The sequence below is a fragment of the Melopsittacus undulatus genome, chromosome 11 (assembly GCF_012275295.1).
Source record: "Melopsittacus undulatus isolate bMelUnd1 chromosome 11, bMelUnd1.mat.Z, whole genome shotgun sequence".
Classification (NCBI taxonomy): domain Eukaryota; kingdom Metazoa; phylum Chordata; class Aves; order Psittaciformes; family Psittaculidae; genus Melopsittacus; species Melopsittacus undulatus.
In genome coordinates this window covers 9,785,180-9,804,499 of record NC_047537.1, presented here as the reverse complement: position 1 = coordinate 9,804,499, position 19,320 = coordinate 9,785,180, and the positions used below count along the sequence as shown (strand labels likewise).

The following is a 19,320-nucleotide window of genomic DNA, read 5'->3' as shown; positions in this document are numbered from 1 at the left end:
GTGATGGATGGGGCTGGTCTTCCTTGGGCTGCTAGAAGGGGTTTAGCCTACGTGTATCACAGAAACAAGGCCAAGTTTAATGCAGGTGCATTTCAATGGTTTTTAACAGAGAAGCTGAAGACTAAAATAGTCCTGGGCTTGTTGTCCAGCTGTGGTTACCCTTTTGGTGTGTTTACCAGGAAGCCTGCCCTGCTATTATAGCATGTTTAAATTGGTGTCACCAGAAGCTGAGAGAAAGGCTGCTGCAGGAGAACAGCAGTATATTGATATTGAACTGTTCCTTCTTTCCTTGGCCTTTAACCAATATTCATCTCTTTCTTTTCCTTCTTTTGCTGCCTTCTGGGATGCTTGGACGTGCAGAGCAGCAAGAGCTTTTGGAGAATATCTTTCCCAAAACCATCCCGAAGGTAGAAACGGCTCAGGTAAGAGAACTGATATTGCTTATATCCTTATGTGCTTGCACCTATTTATTAATAGTCCTTCAAATCAAAGTGTATTTATTCATCATAAAGGGTTAGTGTGAGATCTCAGCAGAAGGAATCACTCTTTGAATCGGTGAAGCCCTTGAGGAGAAAAGGCAGTTTGGTGACTCAAAGGTTGGGTGGGCTGTGGGAACAAGTTCAGTTGTAGTGAACAAGTGTCCTGTCATAAATTCACCATAGAGCTGATGTCCTTGGAAGACATTTCAGCTGGGAAGGGAAAGACTGCACTGCACAAGGCATCTGCACTGCCTTGTCACTTCCAGGTATTGCTTTCACTGGGGAGTAAAAGTAGGTGAGTTATAGTATCAACTGACGTGCTTGGGGTGTGTGCAGCAATCTGTCTTTGCTGGCAAAGGTAACATCTGGATTTATTCCAGGGTTTGCTTCAGCAGGGGTTAAAATGAGATTTGCCCTCTCTGGTTGAGGACACCAGCATGTGCCTGCTAATGTGTTAACATTTTAGACACAGGTATTGTCCCTATCAGCTTATGCTGAGTTCTGCTTGATGGGCAAGAGAGCACAAGAGAAACTCACTTGACTTCTAACAGGCCCGTGCCTGGTCTGTGAGGAAAGAAAACATTTTGCAGACAATATATTCACTATAAAACCTATAGAAAATGCCATAGAACCCACATAAAACCCTGTGTGAACAAGTAGCAGATTGTTCCCTAGCACTGAACTGTTTTGCCAGGGGTAAGAGTTTTAAATAGAACATAATTTAGAGTGATGTTACCATTTAGTGTAAATTGTGTGTGTGCTTAAACCTCTGCAGGCAGGGAATGCCTCTTGGTGAGTGAGCAAGCCCAGTCCCGCCAGCCTTTGGCAGGCAGCTGAATGAGTCCCTGCCTTTTCTCTTGGATCTAATGACCTTCAAGTTATCCTTGGCTGGGTTGTGCTGCCTTTGGGAATGGAAGGGCTTTCAAACAATGTACTCCAGTTTTCCGTGATTTTTCTTTCAGACATGAGAACTCCAGTTACACATTACTTCCAATATTTAGTCTAAGAAAAACCCATCGTGGTAGGAAGGGAAGGGTAGAAAAAGGCTGGGGTTTAATGCAGTGGAGGTGAGGTGCCTGAGGCAGAGGGAGGAAAGGGGATGGACAGGCAGTGCAGGACAGGTTTTATCATGGCCATTTCTGTAGCTGCTTCTTGCAGCTGAAGTCATTGCTGGTGCTTTTCTGCACACCCCGACCCCAGGTGCCAGGAAGAAATTTCATTCTTCCCTGTGAGGGTGCTGAGGTGCTGGCACAGGGTGCCCAGAGAAGCTGTGGCTGCCCCAGCCCTGGCAGTGCTCAAGGCCTGAGACCTGTGGAACCCTGGTCAAAGCCAAGGAGTAGGACCCTCTCTCATGCACACTTACACAGCTGTCCTTTTACTCATCTTTATGGTTGCTCCTAGTTGCTCGTTCCTCTCTTGATTATAGATAAGGAGGACATGGGAGTGGAGCTGATGTGACTCCTGGATAGTGCACTACTGTTGGGCTCACCTGACCAGTGCTTAAACCCACCCTGTGCTCGTGCTGCCTCCTTGGTGTATCAGGCTTGAGATCATACTTCAAGTGAATTTAGTTGCCATGCATAAGAATCAAGCAGCGAGCGGTACACATGGAATAAACAGTCCTTATGGGGCCCTTAAGTACTGCCTTGGAAATAAAGTTTCATAGAGATTACTGTAAATGTTTAAAGAGGGGAAAATAAGAATCCTCATTATTTAAGTAATTTTTTGCAATCCTGCAATATATCATTTAACCCAGTCTGTAACATTCCTTTATAAATAACTGGTAGGAAGGTTGCTGTCCTATAAGAATGTTGAGAGTAGAAAATCTGTCTCACTCTTATTCATCCTAGGAGTCCAATAGCAGGGGACAGGGGAACCAACTCTTTTCCTTCCTCAGAAGTTCTGTATGGCTTTCACAAGCTTCTGAACACTTCACCTTTGGCTCAGCTTAAGCTATAGGATGAGCTTTCATCCAGTGCCTGCAGTGAAACCAAGGAAGAGCCTCTTCTACGTGACTTGAAGAAATAGCACATACATAGAAGTACCTGAATCTGCTCCTATTCATCAGAGAGCAGGAGAGCAGTGTTAGGGCTGTACCAGCCCACCAGTATCCTGTAGTTAAATTCCTACTTGCATATGTTGGTGGCTGAGGTCCAAGCTCAGCACACCAAGGAGCTGATTCCTCAGTGCACATACACCTCTGTTCACAGCACTCTGGGCTTTCACTAGGGGTGTCTTTACCTGGTGGGATGGGGCTGCTTTCCACTGTAATAACCCTGTCTACATGGATGCTCCCTGCACTGCCAGGAGACCTCAGCTGCAGTTAAGGCTCTAGCCTAAATGTGGTTGGAAGGAGGCAGGCCTTGACTTCAGGAGTTTATAGCCAAGAAATAAAAGGGTCTAAGAAAGGCTTAAAGTCATTGATGAATGCAGTGAGGGAAAAAGGTTGTGGTCTTTGAGGAGGAAGAAGTTGGCAGAGCCATCAGAGGGATAGTGGAAGCCTAAAAAGCTCCTCTTCTGCGGATCCAGGAGCTGGAACCGTTCTCTCTCTCTGCAGGTGACAGTCCTCTTGCAGAGAATGAGGGGGGTGTAAATCTTTGGGGTGTTGGTTCTGCTGCTGCTTTACCTGCTAATTCACATCCTTGGCAAAAGGGTGGGGAGCTGGAACTCCCCAGGCAGACAAAGCAGATGCTGTCACATGGAGACTGCCTCAACTTCCTCCACTTCTGCTGCACTTTACTCTCTGAGGATCAGCCATTTTGGTGTGATTCTTTTTGTCTTTAGAGTCCCCTGACTCCTAGGAAAGGAGATGCTGTAACAGCTTTTGCATCCCCCCTCTTACTTCACATTCCACAACTGATAAAAGAGCTATTCTTTGGTGGTAACTTTTACACCTCAGTCTATTTTTGGTGGCTCCTCTGGAGAGCCTGTGTGAGTGTGTGCGTCAGAATGTCTTTGAGATACTGGTGAAGAACTACAGAGGGATTATGCATCAGCAGGATGGGCCAGCTGCCATGTCCGAGCGCTGTAATGAGGGTGAGATATCTGCAAGGCTTTGTTCACCTTCTGCTTTCAATAAAATCACAGTCTGTCCATGTTCCACTCCCTTAGTTAGGGCAGTGGCTGTGGAATTGAACATCACCAGGAGGTAAGGAGGATCGCAGCATACTACGGGGTGTACACATAGCAAAAAAAAGGTGAGGAGAGTATTTGCTGTTGGTTATAACTTCTGGTTCTTGCTAACGTGAGGCCTGAGAACTTCATGGCTGCGAAACGTCGTGCCTATGCCTATGGAACTCCTCGATGGCTTGTTCTGGAGGAGGTTTTCCAGGCGACTGGGAAGGCCATTTACCTCTCCTCTGTTGCTTGGCTCGCAGTGCACTGACCATGTTCTCTGAGGTTACAGCAGGGATGACAGCAATACACATTTGTCTTCTCTTTGCTTCCCTTCTTCCCCAGCTGCCTGCTGACAGGGTATGAGCTGCTGGCAGAGGATGAAGGAATTGTACTTTTGGCATCACTCTTGATTTTTTTTTTTCTTCTGATCTTTTAAGATATTCTGAGGAACTAGAAAAAGGGAGGGTTGGACTCTGCTGCTGCCAGGACATGGATCTGTTGAGGGAGCTGGTGCTGAGGTGGTAACGCATCTCCTCCTCTTTTCCAGCCTCCATTCATTGCTGGCTTATTCATGCAGGCTTGAAGGTCTGGGAAGGTTCCCAAGAAGAGCACTCTTATGTTCAGCATTCATTCTGACTGCAGCGCTGCTGCCAGAGTCCTCGCTGACCCTCACAGCTTTCTGGTACTTTCCAAAGACTTTCCATCTTCTCTGTGGCATGGTTGTAGTGTAGGAGTGGGTGTCCCCTGGGGCAGACCCAGAAGAAAGAAAGGGAAAAGGGTTGTTGTGTTGCAAAAGGGAAGTGTAAGACTGCTGCAGAGAGCAAAATACAAACATAGAAGAAAGAATCACTCTGAGTCCCACCAGAGCTCACGGGATGAGGAGTTTTGGACGTGCCCAAAGTCCCCTTCTCACAGCATAGGTGTCAGGGGCCCCACACTGAGATACTGCTTTAGATTTCTTCATCTGCATGTACTGGAACTGTGAGAGGAAAAAAGATACCCAGAGCATGGGACAATGAAATGAGCAATGACAGCAAGCAGAGCACTTGAGAAACTTCTGCCTGTCAGGAGAAGCAGTGATGCATTCAGTGAGATCGGTTCAGCACAAGGATCCTTCACTGAGGAAAGGAAGGGAGCTGTGCTGGGGCTTTTTCCTGGTGTTTTTTTATCAGGCAGTTTCTGTTCTGTTTGCCTGGGCTATTTGGAGGGCAGCTGGTGCTGCAGTACTGGGGTTGCTGCTCTAGGATGTAGCAGTGCTCTGCTCGCTGCAGGCTGGGGCTCTGAGCGACCTGCGTGTGCAAGGCTGTGGAAGCAAAAGGAAGGGAAAGATCCCAGCAAGTATAAGGTGTGCTTGGTGCTGCAGAGATGATGGGCCTTGGGCCAGAGCTGCCTGGCAGGTCTTGACCTAAATTCACTGTGGTTCTTGCAGAATCAGCACGGCTGCTCTGACTGGTTTGCATCAGTGCAGACCAAAGGGGGGGATAGTTACCTGTAACTGGAAGAAGCTCAAAAGAAGTCATCTTTGCTGCTTTTCTTTGGTTTTGCATCATGTTTCAGCCATCAGTGAAAACACTGGGTGCAGAATGAGCACTCCTGAGCTTCCCCAAGACAAATAGCAATGGGTGGCAGAAGAAAAACGTGTTTGCTGAGGCCACTGTGCCATGCACAGAGACTGCACCAAAGCAACCACTTGTGTTTGCATCCTGGGCTTCTGAAGCTTCCCAAGGAGGGCTCTGAGTGCATGTAGGGGCAGGAGCTGTGAACTGGAGGAGGGTTCTGATGCTGCCAGGAACTGACACAGGGCTGGAGAAACTGCAGCATGAGGCTTTGCAGGTGCTTGAGGCCACGCAAGGGACCTGTGCTATAGGAAGGCATGAAGAAAGGCTGCAGTTCTACAGTGCTCTGAGAGGAACCTTCAGTTTGCCACTGTGCACACTGCGGAGCTGCCAGTGCAGCCTGCTTCAGGGTAAGCACCAAATCTGTGCTTTCTCTGTGGAGGCTGTTTGTCCTGTCCTCACGGGGAGCTCCAGCACTGTGCCTGGCCCAGCTCTGGGTGTACCCCTGTGCTGGAGTGGGGTGGCTGCCCTTGAGCAGTGGAGGGGGCCTTTCTAGAAAGAGCCCATGCTCCAGAGGGGGTAGGATGAATTCAGGGCAGAGCAGGGATGTGAAGTCTCTTCTCTGAGGGTTTCAGGCTGCTTCCAGGATCGGCAGAGCACAAGTATGGTGTGGGGGGGGGGTATATGCTAAGTCTTGCTTCTAAAGTTAATAAAGAGGTAGGTCAGTGTTACCATAGGACTACAATGGAAAACTGATGGAGCTGTCACTTGCTCCTTTGGGTCATGTCTCTCAGTCCTAATTTCATCTCTTCACATTAATGTTACAGGCCAGACTTAAAGGTTACTTCTCTCTGAAGCACAGTGTCAACAGCATCTTCAGGTTGGCTGTTTTCAAGGCCCATTCCAGTGCTGAGGACTAATTGGAAGCATTTTGTCACAGTTAAGTGACCTTCTGTTTCCTCAAAGCAGCTCCCTCACTGAAGCAGCCCTTGCCTCTTCCCTGGGGCTTTGCAGAGAAGTGTGTGACATTCCTTCCTCGGGAGCAGTAGGGTCAGGGTGCCCCAGAAAGCCACTGCCTTGGTCAGGCTTCAGGTAATTTCATAGCAAACTTTGTGCATGTCGTTCACTCGCTTGACTCTGGAGCTACTGCGCGGCTGAAATGCCACTGTGACCTTTTTAATTGTTGTATCTCTGGTTTTATATCCCTGTCCCATGCTTCAAACCATTTTTGCTGGTTTCCATGTCTGTTTTTTGCCTGTGTTTCAGCCCTGCAGAGCAGTGGGGTCAGCTGCCAGCCCGGCTCTGGAGGCAGGAGCCATGTGCTGGTGGGGTCACGCAGCGGGACATCGGCATTGGGAAGGACAGGGCTGATGTGTCATGGCTCTGGTGCTCACTCAGAGAGGGAGCAGAGGACAACAGGACCTGACAGCCTGACAGCACACCTGCGGGGCTGGGGCAGGCGTATGGGAGGACTCAGAACTGAAACTGTGAGAGGAACTGCTCAGCTGTGCTGTCTGAAAAGATGTTCCTGGGTTTGCAGTGCCTGGGGCTCTAGCCACTGCATCCATCTGCTCTCCTCATCGAGAGTGTCACCTGGACCCCTCCTGGTGTAAAATGAAAAAACATTAACTTCATTCCAACTGTTATGAACAGTGCTGCAGGTCCATGTACTGTACAGCTAAAATCTCCTCATTCTTCTTCGGTGGCTGAGACAGTTCTTTCATTTACAGTCAACACCTGGTCCAGAGAGTCCAGCTGAGGTGGAGCAGGGGAGAGAACTGTTCCTGTTAAATTTATGTTTTCTGAGATGACAGATGCGTTTTTAATAGCCCTTATCTGGATTCCCCTTTGCCACTTTGCTTCTGGTGCTGGAGCTGAGGTTTTAAATCTATGGTGCTTTAATCATCAGTTCAGCTGTTAAATAGTCATAAATTTGGGACTTCTTTTAAAGCTTCTGTCTATGCCTTGTGGCTGTATTCCACCTTGATTTATAAACTTCCCATTCCATGGGGTTAGAAGACAGCCTGCGTCAGAGATGAGTTTGGGTCGGTGAGTCCCTCCACTGTTGTCAATAGGCATCAGTCAGCTGAAGCTTATCCCAGTATGTTGCCTCCTCTTGAGGCATGTTGTGACAGCAAAAGAGAACATGGAAGTTCCTCCATGATTACGTACCTGGGTCAGAGCAAGTGCTCAGGTTAGTTACTGAATGGGAAAGCATAATTGTAAGTATCTAATAGTAGTAAGTGTGTAATTATCGGGAACTACACATACCAAGGTAGCACACATTAACCAGTACAGGTGCTCATTGCTGTTGGTGGTTATGTCTCTGGTGATGTGCATGCCCTAGTGATTGTGTTGTGTGGAAGGTGAAGAGAGATATCAAGAGGAGCAAGTGACGCCAAAGAGACGTGTTCCATGAATAACGAGAGGGTTGAGAAGTGGATTCATCCTTGGCACTGGACTGTCGAGCCCCCAGGCTTGGGCAGGCTGTTGGACTTAGCCCAGGTAAACAGGGAAGTGATGAAAATACAGGTTTGTTATCAATAGACACGATTCACAGATCCAGCATGTTGGTCCTCTTCTCTTCATTTTGCTCATAAGTATCTTGGGCACAATAAATCTGTGTAGACCACAGATCTAGTTGAAAAGAAATCTGTTTGAGTAACCTGATTTGTCTGCTCCAGGGCAAACAAAGGTGCTGCTGGTGAAAGAGGGAGAGCAGAGCTGCCACCGGGTCAGCTCTCCTCAGCTCCCTGGAGAGGAGGGAGCTGTGCCAGGCCTCCCAAGTCACACTGTCCTGGGGTGCTGAGCAGTTGGATGGAGCAGCTGGGTGTGGGAGAGGTGGCAAGTGTGACGTGAAGATGAAATGAGACAGAGCAGCAGTAGCCAGGCAGAGGATGTTAACAGCAGTCTGCTTCAGCTAACTCTGAGGAGGCAATTCCTGTTCTTGTTGAAGTCCCCTCTTACCTTGTCCTCTTCACTGAGCATCCCTTTGGCTCAGATTCAATTCAGCATTGATTTCAGATCAGCTTCACTTTTCTAGCAGAACTATTGACCTGAAATGCCATAGTGGAAGCAGGTGCAGTGCTTTGGCACCTGAAACCCACCACTGCAAGCACAGACAAGGGAATCAGTCCTTGGTGCTATCTCAGAGGTGCTGGCATATGTAAACATGTGTGTGAGTGTGAGCACAGATTTGCTCCCTGAATGGTGCAGGTTTGTCTTTAGAAGCCAGTAATTCATTCTGATGGATGTTTGAATCTCTTTTCCTTTCATGCTATTTTTTTTTCAGTAGATATATTCTTTATTAACTTAATAGAGCTTCACATTCCCTTTGCATCTGAAGCTGCTTCTCCAGTGTGTAGTTACCAAAGGTGCTAAATTAAATGAAAAGAAATAATTATCCAGTCCTTGGACAAAGAGAAAGCATACTGCTGTGGTGACAGGACTGTGGAGCGTAGACCATGAAAACTCCTAGATAAGCACAAGTGGAGACACCTTGAGTAACAGACAAGTAAGGTGGGAAGAAAGGATTTTGCTTGCATTCTGCATGCTAGATCAGACAGGTGGTTTATGTCAAATACATCTGGTCAAGAGTTGTAACCCTGCTGTGATTTCAGCATAGTCATGTCCCACTTAAATCTCTAAATCTTATGGGTTGAACAGATGTTGGTGCTCATGAAACAGAGGCAGGAATTGGTCTCTCTGCACTTGCAACCATCAGCACACAGACACACTGTACTTTGGGCACTTCATTTACACACCCACAGAGGTCCCAAGTCCTCAATCTGAATTGTGGCGCTGGCAGTGCGTGAGCACAGGTGCTCAGTCCTGTGGGTTGCTCCCCCAGGGCTCCGTGTCTTCCATGGAAGTATTAATTTCAGGAGGAACAGGGCAGCTGTCAGCCACTATTTTGTGGTGTCTTAAGAAATCTGTAGCGTCACTGAGCCCACACGCGTTAGTAAGTTTGACAAGCTGAGATGAGTGCTTGGAACTGGCCTGTGTTTTTAATTTTCAAGATGCTGTGCTTGGCACTATTAGCCAGCACACATCTTGGCAGATCTTGGAGTCATTTGCTGGTGTTTTCCCAAGACGTGCCTGCTCTGGAGCACAATCAGTCTTGGAACTGGAGGGGTCTGGCTTGCTGGAAAACAAAGGCAGTGGCTGCTGCTTCCTGGGGGGTGACAAGTGGATGGAGAGACTTTGGAGACACTTTCTGCACTGGTTGGTCTTCCTGACTCCTCTCTGCACCTAGGCATGCATTTTAGGCTCCATGTGCAGTCTGCAAAGACAACATCAGAAGAGGCTCAAGAAGCTCTTTATTTATAGGCAGCTCCTTCTGGTCAGCTCAAGCTGCCAGCTGTCATGTCCAGAAACTGTGAGGAACCAAGTGAAATGAACCCAAGTTGTGTCAGTCTGAACAGTCCCCGTGGTCACTTCTTGATCAGGAGTGGCCGGAGGTGCATTTGCCTCATAGTGGTGCTGAGGGAGTTGTGTCTCAAGCAGAAAAATGAGATCAGGGTGACACACTGTGCCAGTACCAGCTCAATTCAGTTCAGTCCCAGCTGCAGACAGAGCAGGGCAGAGGCCTTGAGCAATGTGGGCATAACCCAGGGTGGGCTTCAGTATCAAAAGCTGCAAGTGTGCATCCTCAGCTTGGGAGGGCTCTTTTCAGAAGAGCACAAGAGCACTTCATAGGAAGCAGTATGGCAGCAGTGAAAGCTCCCTGTTGCACACATGCATCAGACCATCACGCCCAGCTATGAGGGAGCCAAAGGTTCTTCCAGGTCGTGGCTCAGGAGCTAAAGTAATGAAGTAAATGAAGGTAATGAAGTAAAGGGTTGGGTTTGTTTCTGCCTGTGTTTCAAGTGCTGCTGTCTGTGCTGGCCACTGATGATTTTGGGTTCTCGGGTAGCAGTCACATGAATAATGCATTGCCTGTTGAGCCCTTTCCCAACCCCTGCTGCTTCCCAGCTGAGGGAAGTCTGAGAGGTAATTAACAACCACTTGAAAAGGATTAGCAGGTGGGTGGGAGCTACTGTTGGGTTCATGCATGGAATTGCCATGGAAATGCTGAGATTTCCTGGCACTTCATCCAGTGTGTGGGCTCTGAAGATAGTTGTGCTCATGGGCCTCTCTCCTTTCCATCTTCCTACCCTACAAAGGCAGCGGCTGTGTTTTCCTTCAGGACAGCATCCTCTGGCTGTGCTGTCACCATCTGCACACAGGATGAAGCCTGCTAACCAGGGGTGCTGTGGGGAGCAGGGTGCTGGTTGCAGCTGTCAGCTGAAGGCCTTCTGCAGTTCTTTCACATCAACCTGCATTTCTTTCACATCAAGAAAAGATCTGGGGGTGCTGATTGACAGAGCTGAACATGAGCCAGGCAGCCAAGAAAGCCACCAGCATCCTGGCCTGTATCAGTGATAGTGTGACCAGCAGGGCCAGGGCAGTGTTTGTGCCCCTGCACTGGGCACTGGTGAGGCTGCATCTTGAATCCTGTGTTCAGTTCTGAGCCCCTCACTTCAAGAGAGACCTTGAGGTGCTGGAGCAGGGCCAGAGAAGGGCAATGGAGCTGGTGCAAGGCCTGGAGCACAAGAGAGATGGGGAAGGGCTGAGGGACCTGGGGGGTTTAGTCTGGAGAAGAGAAGGCTCAGGGGGACCTGATGGCTCCCTACAAGTGCCTGACAGGAGGATGGAGCCAGGAGGGGCTGGGCTCTGCTCCCAAGGAACAAGGGATGGGACAAGAGGAAACGGCCTCAAGCTGCACCAGGGCAGGTTTAGATGGAGCTGAGGAACAATTCCTGCCCCAGAGGGTGCTCAGGCATTGGAACAGGCTGCCCAGGGCAGGGCTGCAGGCACCGGCCCTGCAAGTGTTCACACAGCGTGGAGACGAGGCCTCAGTGCCATGGGTTAGGGGTGGCCTTGGCAGTGCTGGGAACGGTTGAACTGGATGGGCTTAAAGGGCTTTTCCAACCTGAGTGGTTCTGTGATGCTATGAAGCTAATAGGTAGAAAATTGGGGGGGGGGGGAACAACCCCCAAACCCTGGTGGTCTGCCCCTTACCTCTAAAAAATAACTTGGTGCACAAAACATTCATTGATTATCACTGCTGTGACCAGCTGGTGCTGGTCCTTGTCTTGCGAACCCTCACCAGCCCAGCAGCCCCTGCATGGCTAAACCTGCCAAAGCAGACAGCTGGTTTGCACATAAGCATTTTCAGGCTCTGCGGTGAGATCTGCGTTTGCTTCCAGCCTTGTTTGGTGGCCACACACGCTTAAAATACTGGGTGTATTTGTGAGAAATGCATCTCATTTCAATACCAGCTCTGGAGGTTTAGACTGCTGTGGGCATGCATTCATCTGAGAAGGTTCCTGAGGGAACCTACCATATCCCACTCGCCCCTTCCCTTCCCGCAGCAGTAACAAAGAGCCTCTTGAATGTGCTGGTGCCTGGGGTGCTTCGGTGTTGAAGGAAGTGTGCTGTTTGTTCCAGATCACCTCTTGGCAGACTCCTACATCGGGCAGGAGGACTCCCCAGAGATGCAGCAGGCAGCACAGAACAAGCGCAGGCTCTCTGTCATCTCCGACGGCAAGTTCGAGCGGAGCTTCACTGAGGAGCAGGCAGAGAAGATGCCAAGTGAGGGACCCAAGCCACGGGTGTACACCATCTCTGGCGAGAGGCCGATGCTGTCAGACCACGAGAATGAAAGCATGGAACTGGTGGTGATGAAGGGGGCTGCCCAAGAGGAATGCCACCATGGTCACCAAGTGCACGGTGCTGGCGGCTCTCATGGTGCTGGCAGGCATTGCAAGGGCTGGCCAGGCAGCAGGCAGGGCTCCAAGGAGTGCCCAAACTGCACCCGGCTGGCTGCCCCTTCCCAGCATTCCTTTGACCTGGAGCACCATCAGTCCAGCGAGACAGGGTGGCACAGGAAAAGGCTGGAGAGGATGTACAGTGTTGATCGAGTGTCTGGTAAGTAAGGATGAATGCTGGGGGCTGGAAGGACACAAAGGGACTCACTGACACAGGGGTGGAGGGTGGTACCCATCTTCTCCAAGTATGGAGGTTTCATTGCCCTGTGCTTTGAGTTCAGGCCCTGTAAGTTTTCCTCTTTGCTAGCGCAGCAGCATTCATGGAAAGGGATTGTCTAAGGAGGAGTCTGAAATAAGTTGAGCTGAGTTTGAGGTCAGCTTGTCCAAGCTCCATTGTCTCTGCTTCTAGCCTGTAAGCGGCAGATAACCCGGGTGGTTTTCATACCAGCTTCATGTAGCTCAGTGAGGGTCATCTCTGTGGGAAGGAAGAGCAAGAGAGAAAAGGCTGTGTCAAAGCCTACGTTCATGCTCAGCCAGGAGGTCCTTCAGAGCAGGACCCTCTTCTCTGCCTCATCCTGGGGCTGAGGCAGGTGAAAGTGCCAGGGCACTCAGCAGGAGCCTCAACTCAGCTCAAATGGGATATTCTGTTCCTGGGTGCACCCCAAAGTGCTCAGCTGTAGGGCTGGAACCAGTGTAGCAGGGTCTCTCAGGTGTGAGGCATGCCACCTCTTGGGCTTTCCATTAATATTAGCAAGTGGACTTTCTTCCCCCCTTACTATGCATTTACTCAATGTTCTCAGGGATGAGGGTTTGGAATTATTCAATTACGTTAAAAAAAATCCTTGATTGTCCTTAGAAACTTAACCATTCATCAAGTGTGTGGCACCGTCTCTGTGCTCTGAGTTAGCAGTTAGTGCACAGTCCATCTTTGCCTGTCAGCTCAGTATGTGGCTGGCAGAGAGTCTGACCTGGTTTGTCTGATTTATTTTCTCCTGTAAAGACACACCAAGGCTTTCGGAGCACAGTGTCCAGCCAGGAAAGGTCAAGGCTTTCTTCTTGTAAAGCAGTGGAGTATGAGGACTGGGGAGATCAGGCTGTGTTTCTTCCTGGGTTCCTAGTTTTCTAGTAAATATCATAGTGATACTTACTGCAGGTAAAGGCACTGGAAGGTTGGGTTCTGAATCATATTTTCATACCTCGGTGCTTGCAGTTATGTGACTAAATACATGGCCTAATACCAAAGAAAAATAACAAAACCAGAACTGATTATCAGATGTATGGAACACCTGCAGTCCCACTAACCCCTGGGTGTAGGTTTTTAGGCATTATCCCTCTGTTGCCTGGGATTCTGGGGCTTCCCTTCAGACATTATATGTGCATGTTTGGACTTTGTTATTGTTATTGCTGAAGTGCAAGAAAAGGAGTCAGTAGAGTTTTCCTGTAGGGAAGCCTTTAATGGTTGTATGTGTCTTGCCTGTTAAAGGCTGGCTCTGCATATGATGACCCAGTCAGAAAGCTTTTTTAAGGAAACAAAACCAAAACCATTTCAGGAGAGGAGATCACTGCCCTGGGGACTTGGTCTTCTGGAGGTGATGGTGCTGAGTTGAATCTATTGCAGCCTCATTGTGTGAGCTGCTCAGCAGTGACTGAAACATCCCTGTGTGCTCAGCACTGCAGCACAAACCCAAACCTGCTACTGTGAAGAAAAATAACCCTACCCCAGTCCAAAGCAGCACAACCTGAGCAAACCAGAACTGTGCTGTGCAGGTTACATGATACAGAAGTGAAGGAAAGCTCCAGATCACTACTGGAAAGTCTAACTCATAAACACCTCTGTTTGCTGGGAAAATATGTCCTAGAAAATGCTATAGAGGGGTGCCACACGTTGTGTTTCTGGACCTTGGGATTTACAATAGATTGTCAACCAGGCATCAGTTTTGGTTAGGGGCAGTTCTCAGTGAGAAATGGAGATTTGCCTTTCTGAAGATAGAACAGAGTAGGTACTTAAATGGGAACAAAATGGACAGTGCTGAAACTGGGGGAGTATTTTATGTTTCCTGCAAGCAGGCAGCAGCCACCCTCGGTGCTTGTCTCAGGCTTCTGAATGCATCCATGTGTGCTTCTGAATCCAAATCCCATCACAGCACTGGCACCATGGAATGAGAGTTTTCTCAGCTTGGTCTCGTTTGCGTGCACTATCCAAGTGTTGTTACTCAGAGGAAAACTGAGAATGGAATGGGATAACTGTCAGAGGATGCAAGAAGTATTCCTTGGGATGTCCTTCATATATGGCTGGTGGAGAAAACAGAGTGGAGATGGGAGAGATGGCCTGATTGCCCCAGAGGTTCACTTTACAGTGCTGCCTCCTCTGTTTGGATTGACATGATGTGTTATTGCTGTAAGTTAGGCCAGATTGGCATGATTTGTATGGATTTTTACGCAGAGTTTATGATGCCTAACACCATTCCAGAGAAGCACAAGCTGTCATCTCCTGAAGTGCTCCCTGTGTCTGGTACAAACACATCCACTCATCAACAGAGGTGCTGAGATGAGTTTGCACCCTGGCATGTGGCTGGAGGTGCTGATGGTGGTGGTGCTGTGCCTCCAGTCTTACCCAGGCCCATGGTTCCTTTGCTGTTTCTTCACAGTTGATGAAGAAAGCAGAAGATGCTCTGCCTGGCCAAAGCAGTGCATGCTGCCTGCTCCTGGAAGCGAAATAGCCACACTCAGAATCTGAATCTTATTTAGGGGATGAGCTCTGGAGCTGAGCTGTGCTCCCTGGTCCCCTTCTCTGCTACTGTTCTCCCTCTAGCTGGTAAAGAGGTGTCTCTATAAAGGGTCCCAAATCCTTTATTCTCCATTGCGTGCTTTGGGTAGGGGAGTGATACCTTTCCTATGTTGACTCCTGTCCATCAGAAAAGCAGGGAGGCTGCAGTGATTGTCCAGGTAAAGTCTCATAAGACACTGGCTCTGGTTCATGAGCTCTGCTTTGAATCAAAGCTGGGGGCTTTAGAGCTGTAAAATTCATTAAGAGATTGCCAAGTCCTTTGAGGTGTGTAGTGCTGGAGAAGTCTGAACAGAATAGTTGGCTGAAAAGAAATTTGTCCAACTTCTCCTCCACCACTTCTGTGGGTTTGAGACTTCAAACCAGTAATTCATTTACAGCCTGAGATGTTTTGCATTTCTCCTCCATCTGTTCTTTGGAGAAGAGCAGACATAGGAACTTCATAAGAAGTATTTAGCATACTGGAATGCAGTTTTTGTTTAACATATATTTCCTTAGGGTGCCTTTATACAAGGCTTGACGTAAACTGTGAGCTGAGGAGTGTGTGTTAAAGCTTTCTATAGGATTCCTTGGAAGCTTCACTTCAGAGGGAGCCTCCCCAGTTGCATTTAGCATTTTTTTGCATCTCTAATTGCAGCCACTCTTCTACTTCCAGGGAACAGGAGGATGAGTCTGTAGCATAATGATCTGTACAAATCACTGGGTAAGCTTTGGTCTGTAGTAATTATGTCTGCAGTAGGTGTGCAGGGTTTGATTGGGTTTGGGCCAACTAAAGTGAATTAAAAGAATCCTCTTGACACTGCCAGAATATTAATGACTAAGATAACACAGCTGATCTTAAACTTGAATAAGGGAAGCAAGCACGGGATCAGCAGCCTGTGGCAAGGCACTGAGCAAGGAAGCCACAAACTGGAAGTGAAGCAAGATGAAAAATCAGACCGAAATCCTTGAATTCTGGCATATTTTGTGTCAGTGGATTTTAATACATCCGAGCCCCTGCCTGCCTGACTTCAGCTTGGGAGGCTCCAGTAGGAGCTGCTTCTTGGTCAGGCTCCTCCTTCTGGTCACCACCATCCCACACTCATCATGAGTGACTCAGTTTGGTGCCTGCTTTTTGCCTTAGTGGTCATTGTTGGACACAGGGTCTTGGAGCAAGCTGCTCCAGTGGAAGGTGTCCCTGCCCATGGCAGGGGCTTGGAACTGAATGAGCTTTAAGGTCCCTTCCAACACAAACCAGTCTGGGATTCTTTGATTACATGACAATGATGCAGTGTACTATGCAATGGAATTAAGCAATGATCCACAGTTGGTTCAGGCAGGGCAGTTTCCAGACAAAGGCAACCAAAGCAGCACAGAGTTAGCTGTGGATTGTGCAGCTGATGTGCTATTTGACTTTTAAAACCACAAAAAGAAGGCCACATCTCAGGTTTATGGTTCTGAGGAGAGGAAGGTGAATGCTTTTTGTCTTTCACAGGAAGCTGTATCAGAGAACTGGACAGATGGGACAATTCAGATTAATGGTACTAAGGGAAAGACAGAGGCTGGAAAATAATTTTAATGAAAAATAATTCTTTCCCCTGTATTTTCTTCTGGTTCAAATGTCACTCCTGTAATTCCTGGATTATTCTAATCTTCCAGGTTTAGGACAGAGCTTACATTCTTCAGTTAGCAGCCTGATAGATGGCTTAGCACAAATTTACACTCAGTGATAGTGTGCAGATATAGAGGAGCGTGAGGCTTTTCTGTTTGGTACAGGGCAGGATGCTAAAGAACAGCTCTAAAAGAAGGAGCTTGGGAAGTGTTGCTGCCTGAAGGATGTCTCTGCCTACTGGATTCTCAGGTTTTGCTCTCTCTTTTCCAGATGATGTCCCCATACGAACCTGGTTCCCAAAAGAGAACCTCTTCAGTTTCCAAACTGCTACTACAACTATGCAAGCGTAAGTGAAACCTCTGCTATAGCGTTTATTGTGCAGCTGAAAGCTCATGGCCCACTCAGAGCTGTAACTGAGAGCCTGAAGCAGTTGAGTTGCATGTTTGGCACTGCAGTGGGTGAGAGAGACAGCCTTGCCTCTTATTGATTTCTTTCTTGTGCTTATTAGTTCTCTTTCCTACTACTCCCACTTGTTTGGTTTTACCTTTTTTAACTCCTTGGGCTACTCAGCTCTCCTCTGCTTGCCTGATTTTCCCTGTGACACTGTGCCTGTCCCTGGCTGCTGCTGCAGAGGGAGGGTCCTGTGGCAGCACCATGAGACCCTCCAGCACTTGCTTCTGCTGCAGCCACTGTCTCAAGGGAATATGATTCCAGGCTTGCCCTGCGTCCATCAGCCAGAGGAGAGCGTCTCTATGGGATGAGATGTAGCCCTGCAGCTTCTGCCCTAGTCTGGGCATTTGAGGAAGGTGTCACTCTGTGAAGTGTGGCTGGATCTGGGTTAGGGACAGCCTTTCCCTCCATACTCAGGCAGGTTTTGGTGTCCTACTTGCAGTGTGTTGGGAAGAGGCACTTCTCAAAGGACTGAAGAGAGCAAGGGAAGCCTCATTTCCAGGTTGTACCCAACTTGTCAGGAAATGCTGTCTTCCTGGTTTCAAGTATTTCCTGTCTGGCTGGAAAGCCAAGGCAAGCAATGAGGGAAATGAGACACTGTTCTGCTTCTAAGGCCCTTATCCAGCCTTGTCTTCTTCCCTGTGTCACCCTCAGTTCTACTGCTCTCTATTTCTCCTTGTCTGGTGTCCTTTGTGTAATCTGTCTCTGCCGTTTCTTCTTCCCTTCCTACCTTTCCCTTCCTGAATCCCCAAAAGAGGCTGATTGTTGATCCTGGGATAACCCAGAGTGGATCAGACCTGTGCAGGGAGGGCTGGATCCAGTATCAAGGAAGTCATCTTTGCTGGGTACAAGGCTTATTGCAGAATGATGGCCCATGGCAGGGCTTTACAGGGCTTGAAGGGCAAAGTGAGGTTGGTTTGGGAGATGGTGCCGTAAGGAAACCCTTGAGGAGCAGAGCTCCCCTGGTTAGCATAGCTCCCAGGTTAATGTTTCAGGTTAATGTGCTGCCTCTAGAGATTGCATAGAAACATCTCCAGGAGTTCAGGGCACCTCCCTAAGCTGGCTGGGGTGACAGGGCTCCCCCAGGTGCCCCTGTCCTGCTGAATCTAGGTGCCTTCAGCCCACTAGCTCGCTTCCTTCATAGACCAGACAGTGTGAGGTGACTTCACAAGTCTTTGTCACTGTGTGGGAAGGTCTCCCTGCTCCAGAAGCCCATGATGCTGAGCTCCTATTGCAGCCTGATGGGCCAGGTCCAGCTCTCAGCTGTACATCTGCGTGTTCTCCAGATCTACAAGGAGCTTAATTTGCATCCAAGCCACATGCCAGCACTGCCCCAGGGAGGATTTAGCTTGGTCAGATAGGAGTTTCACCAGAGAAACGTTTCATTTAAAAAACAATTTCCTTTCACCTAACAAGAAATATTCCTTCTGGAGTGAGAATTCCCTTGGAATGCTGCCGGGGCTGAGCACTAATGAACTCCTCTTCTCTTTCTTTCCCCTGCGTCTCCTGGAATCTCTAGCATCTCGTAAGTATAATCTTCATTATTTTATTTCCTTGTCTGTTGGTGTCCTGGATAAACTCTCCTTTCCTGTCCATCATATCGTGCTTTCCCTATTCTAGGGCTGTTTGTCAGCAGGCAGGAGGTTAGATGGCTACACCTGGTAGGCCTACACAGATCACACCACAACCATCCTCATCTTCAAAATAGAGACTAGAGTTGCTGGCATGCTTTTGTCCCTCTTGATCCTGGTGTGAGGGGTTTTGTGTCTGCAGTCTCTTAGCCCAGTGTTTCCGTAGCAGGGATGATGGCTGCTCGCCCGTCTTCTTTGGGCCATGGTCTGGCCACTCTTTTGCTTTAGGAACAACTGCTTTGTGCAACCACCAACCCTAGGGAGTGAGGACCTTTGGCTCAGTGAGTGTTTTGCCTGGTCCCTGACTCGCACACAGGCCTGCAAGGGCTGGCTCTCTTCCTTGGTCAGCTTTTCTGTCTGTTGTGTGGTGAGAGCTCTCCTGTCTGTGTTTCTTGTCCTCTCCAGTCCAAAGCTGTGGAGTTGCTTAATGGCTTGACATGGTTTCCCAGGGCGTTCAGGGGCTACGCAGAGAGGAAGAGGCGGAAACGAGAGAATGATTCTGCAGCTGTTATACAGAGGTAGGGCCCGTTCCCTCCCCAGCTCCACCCTCGCATGGGCCCTCCGGGTGTCATTCCTGACGCTTGATGGCGCTGAACGTGGTTGTCCCTGTCTGTGTTGCTGTTTTAGGGACACTAGCAGTGGCTGTGTTGGAAATGTGGAGGTGAATGATGCTGCAGGGCTTAAGATAGCTGGTCTCCATCTTCTTAAAGGAACACTGTCAAGTTTCTTCAGCTTAATACAATATACAGGATTTGTGTCTCAGGCAGTAAAAAATACATATAAAAGAATTAAAGGTGCCATTTCCCCAGCTCTCTCCCATATACTTTAAATTTGTTTGTGGTTAGATGGATTTCATAGCAGCTTCTGATGTCTTAAGGGGGCTACAAGGATGCTGGAGA

General features: G+C 48.6%; 1 protein-coding gene across 5 annotated transcripts in view; it reads left to right on the top strand.

The window, feature by feature from the left end:
* The window catches only part of NSMF (NMDA receptor synaptonuclear signaling and neuronal migration factor), a 45,608-nt gene that overhangs the window by 8,141 nt on the left and 18,147 nt on the right, over positions 1 to 19,320 (top strand). For 2 of the 5 annotated variants that reach the window (XM_034067815.1, XM_034067813.1), the window contains exons 2-5: positions 361 to 422; positions 11,645 to 12,124; positions 16,611 to 16,686; positions 18,310 to 18,315. In XM_034067815.1, coding sequence (XP_033923706.1) covers positions 361 to 422; positions 11,645 to 12,124; positions 16,611 to 16,686; positions 18,310 to 18,315 — 624 coding nt within the window. Of the gene's footprint in view, positions 1 to 360; positions 423 to 11,644; positions 12,125 to 16,610; positions 16,687 to 18,309; positions 18,316 to 18,870; positions 18,940 to 19,320 lie in introns of all 5 variants that reach the window. The other 3 variants (XM_034067816.1, XM_034067812.1, XM_034067814.1) reach the window with 3 other exon arrangements.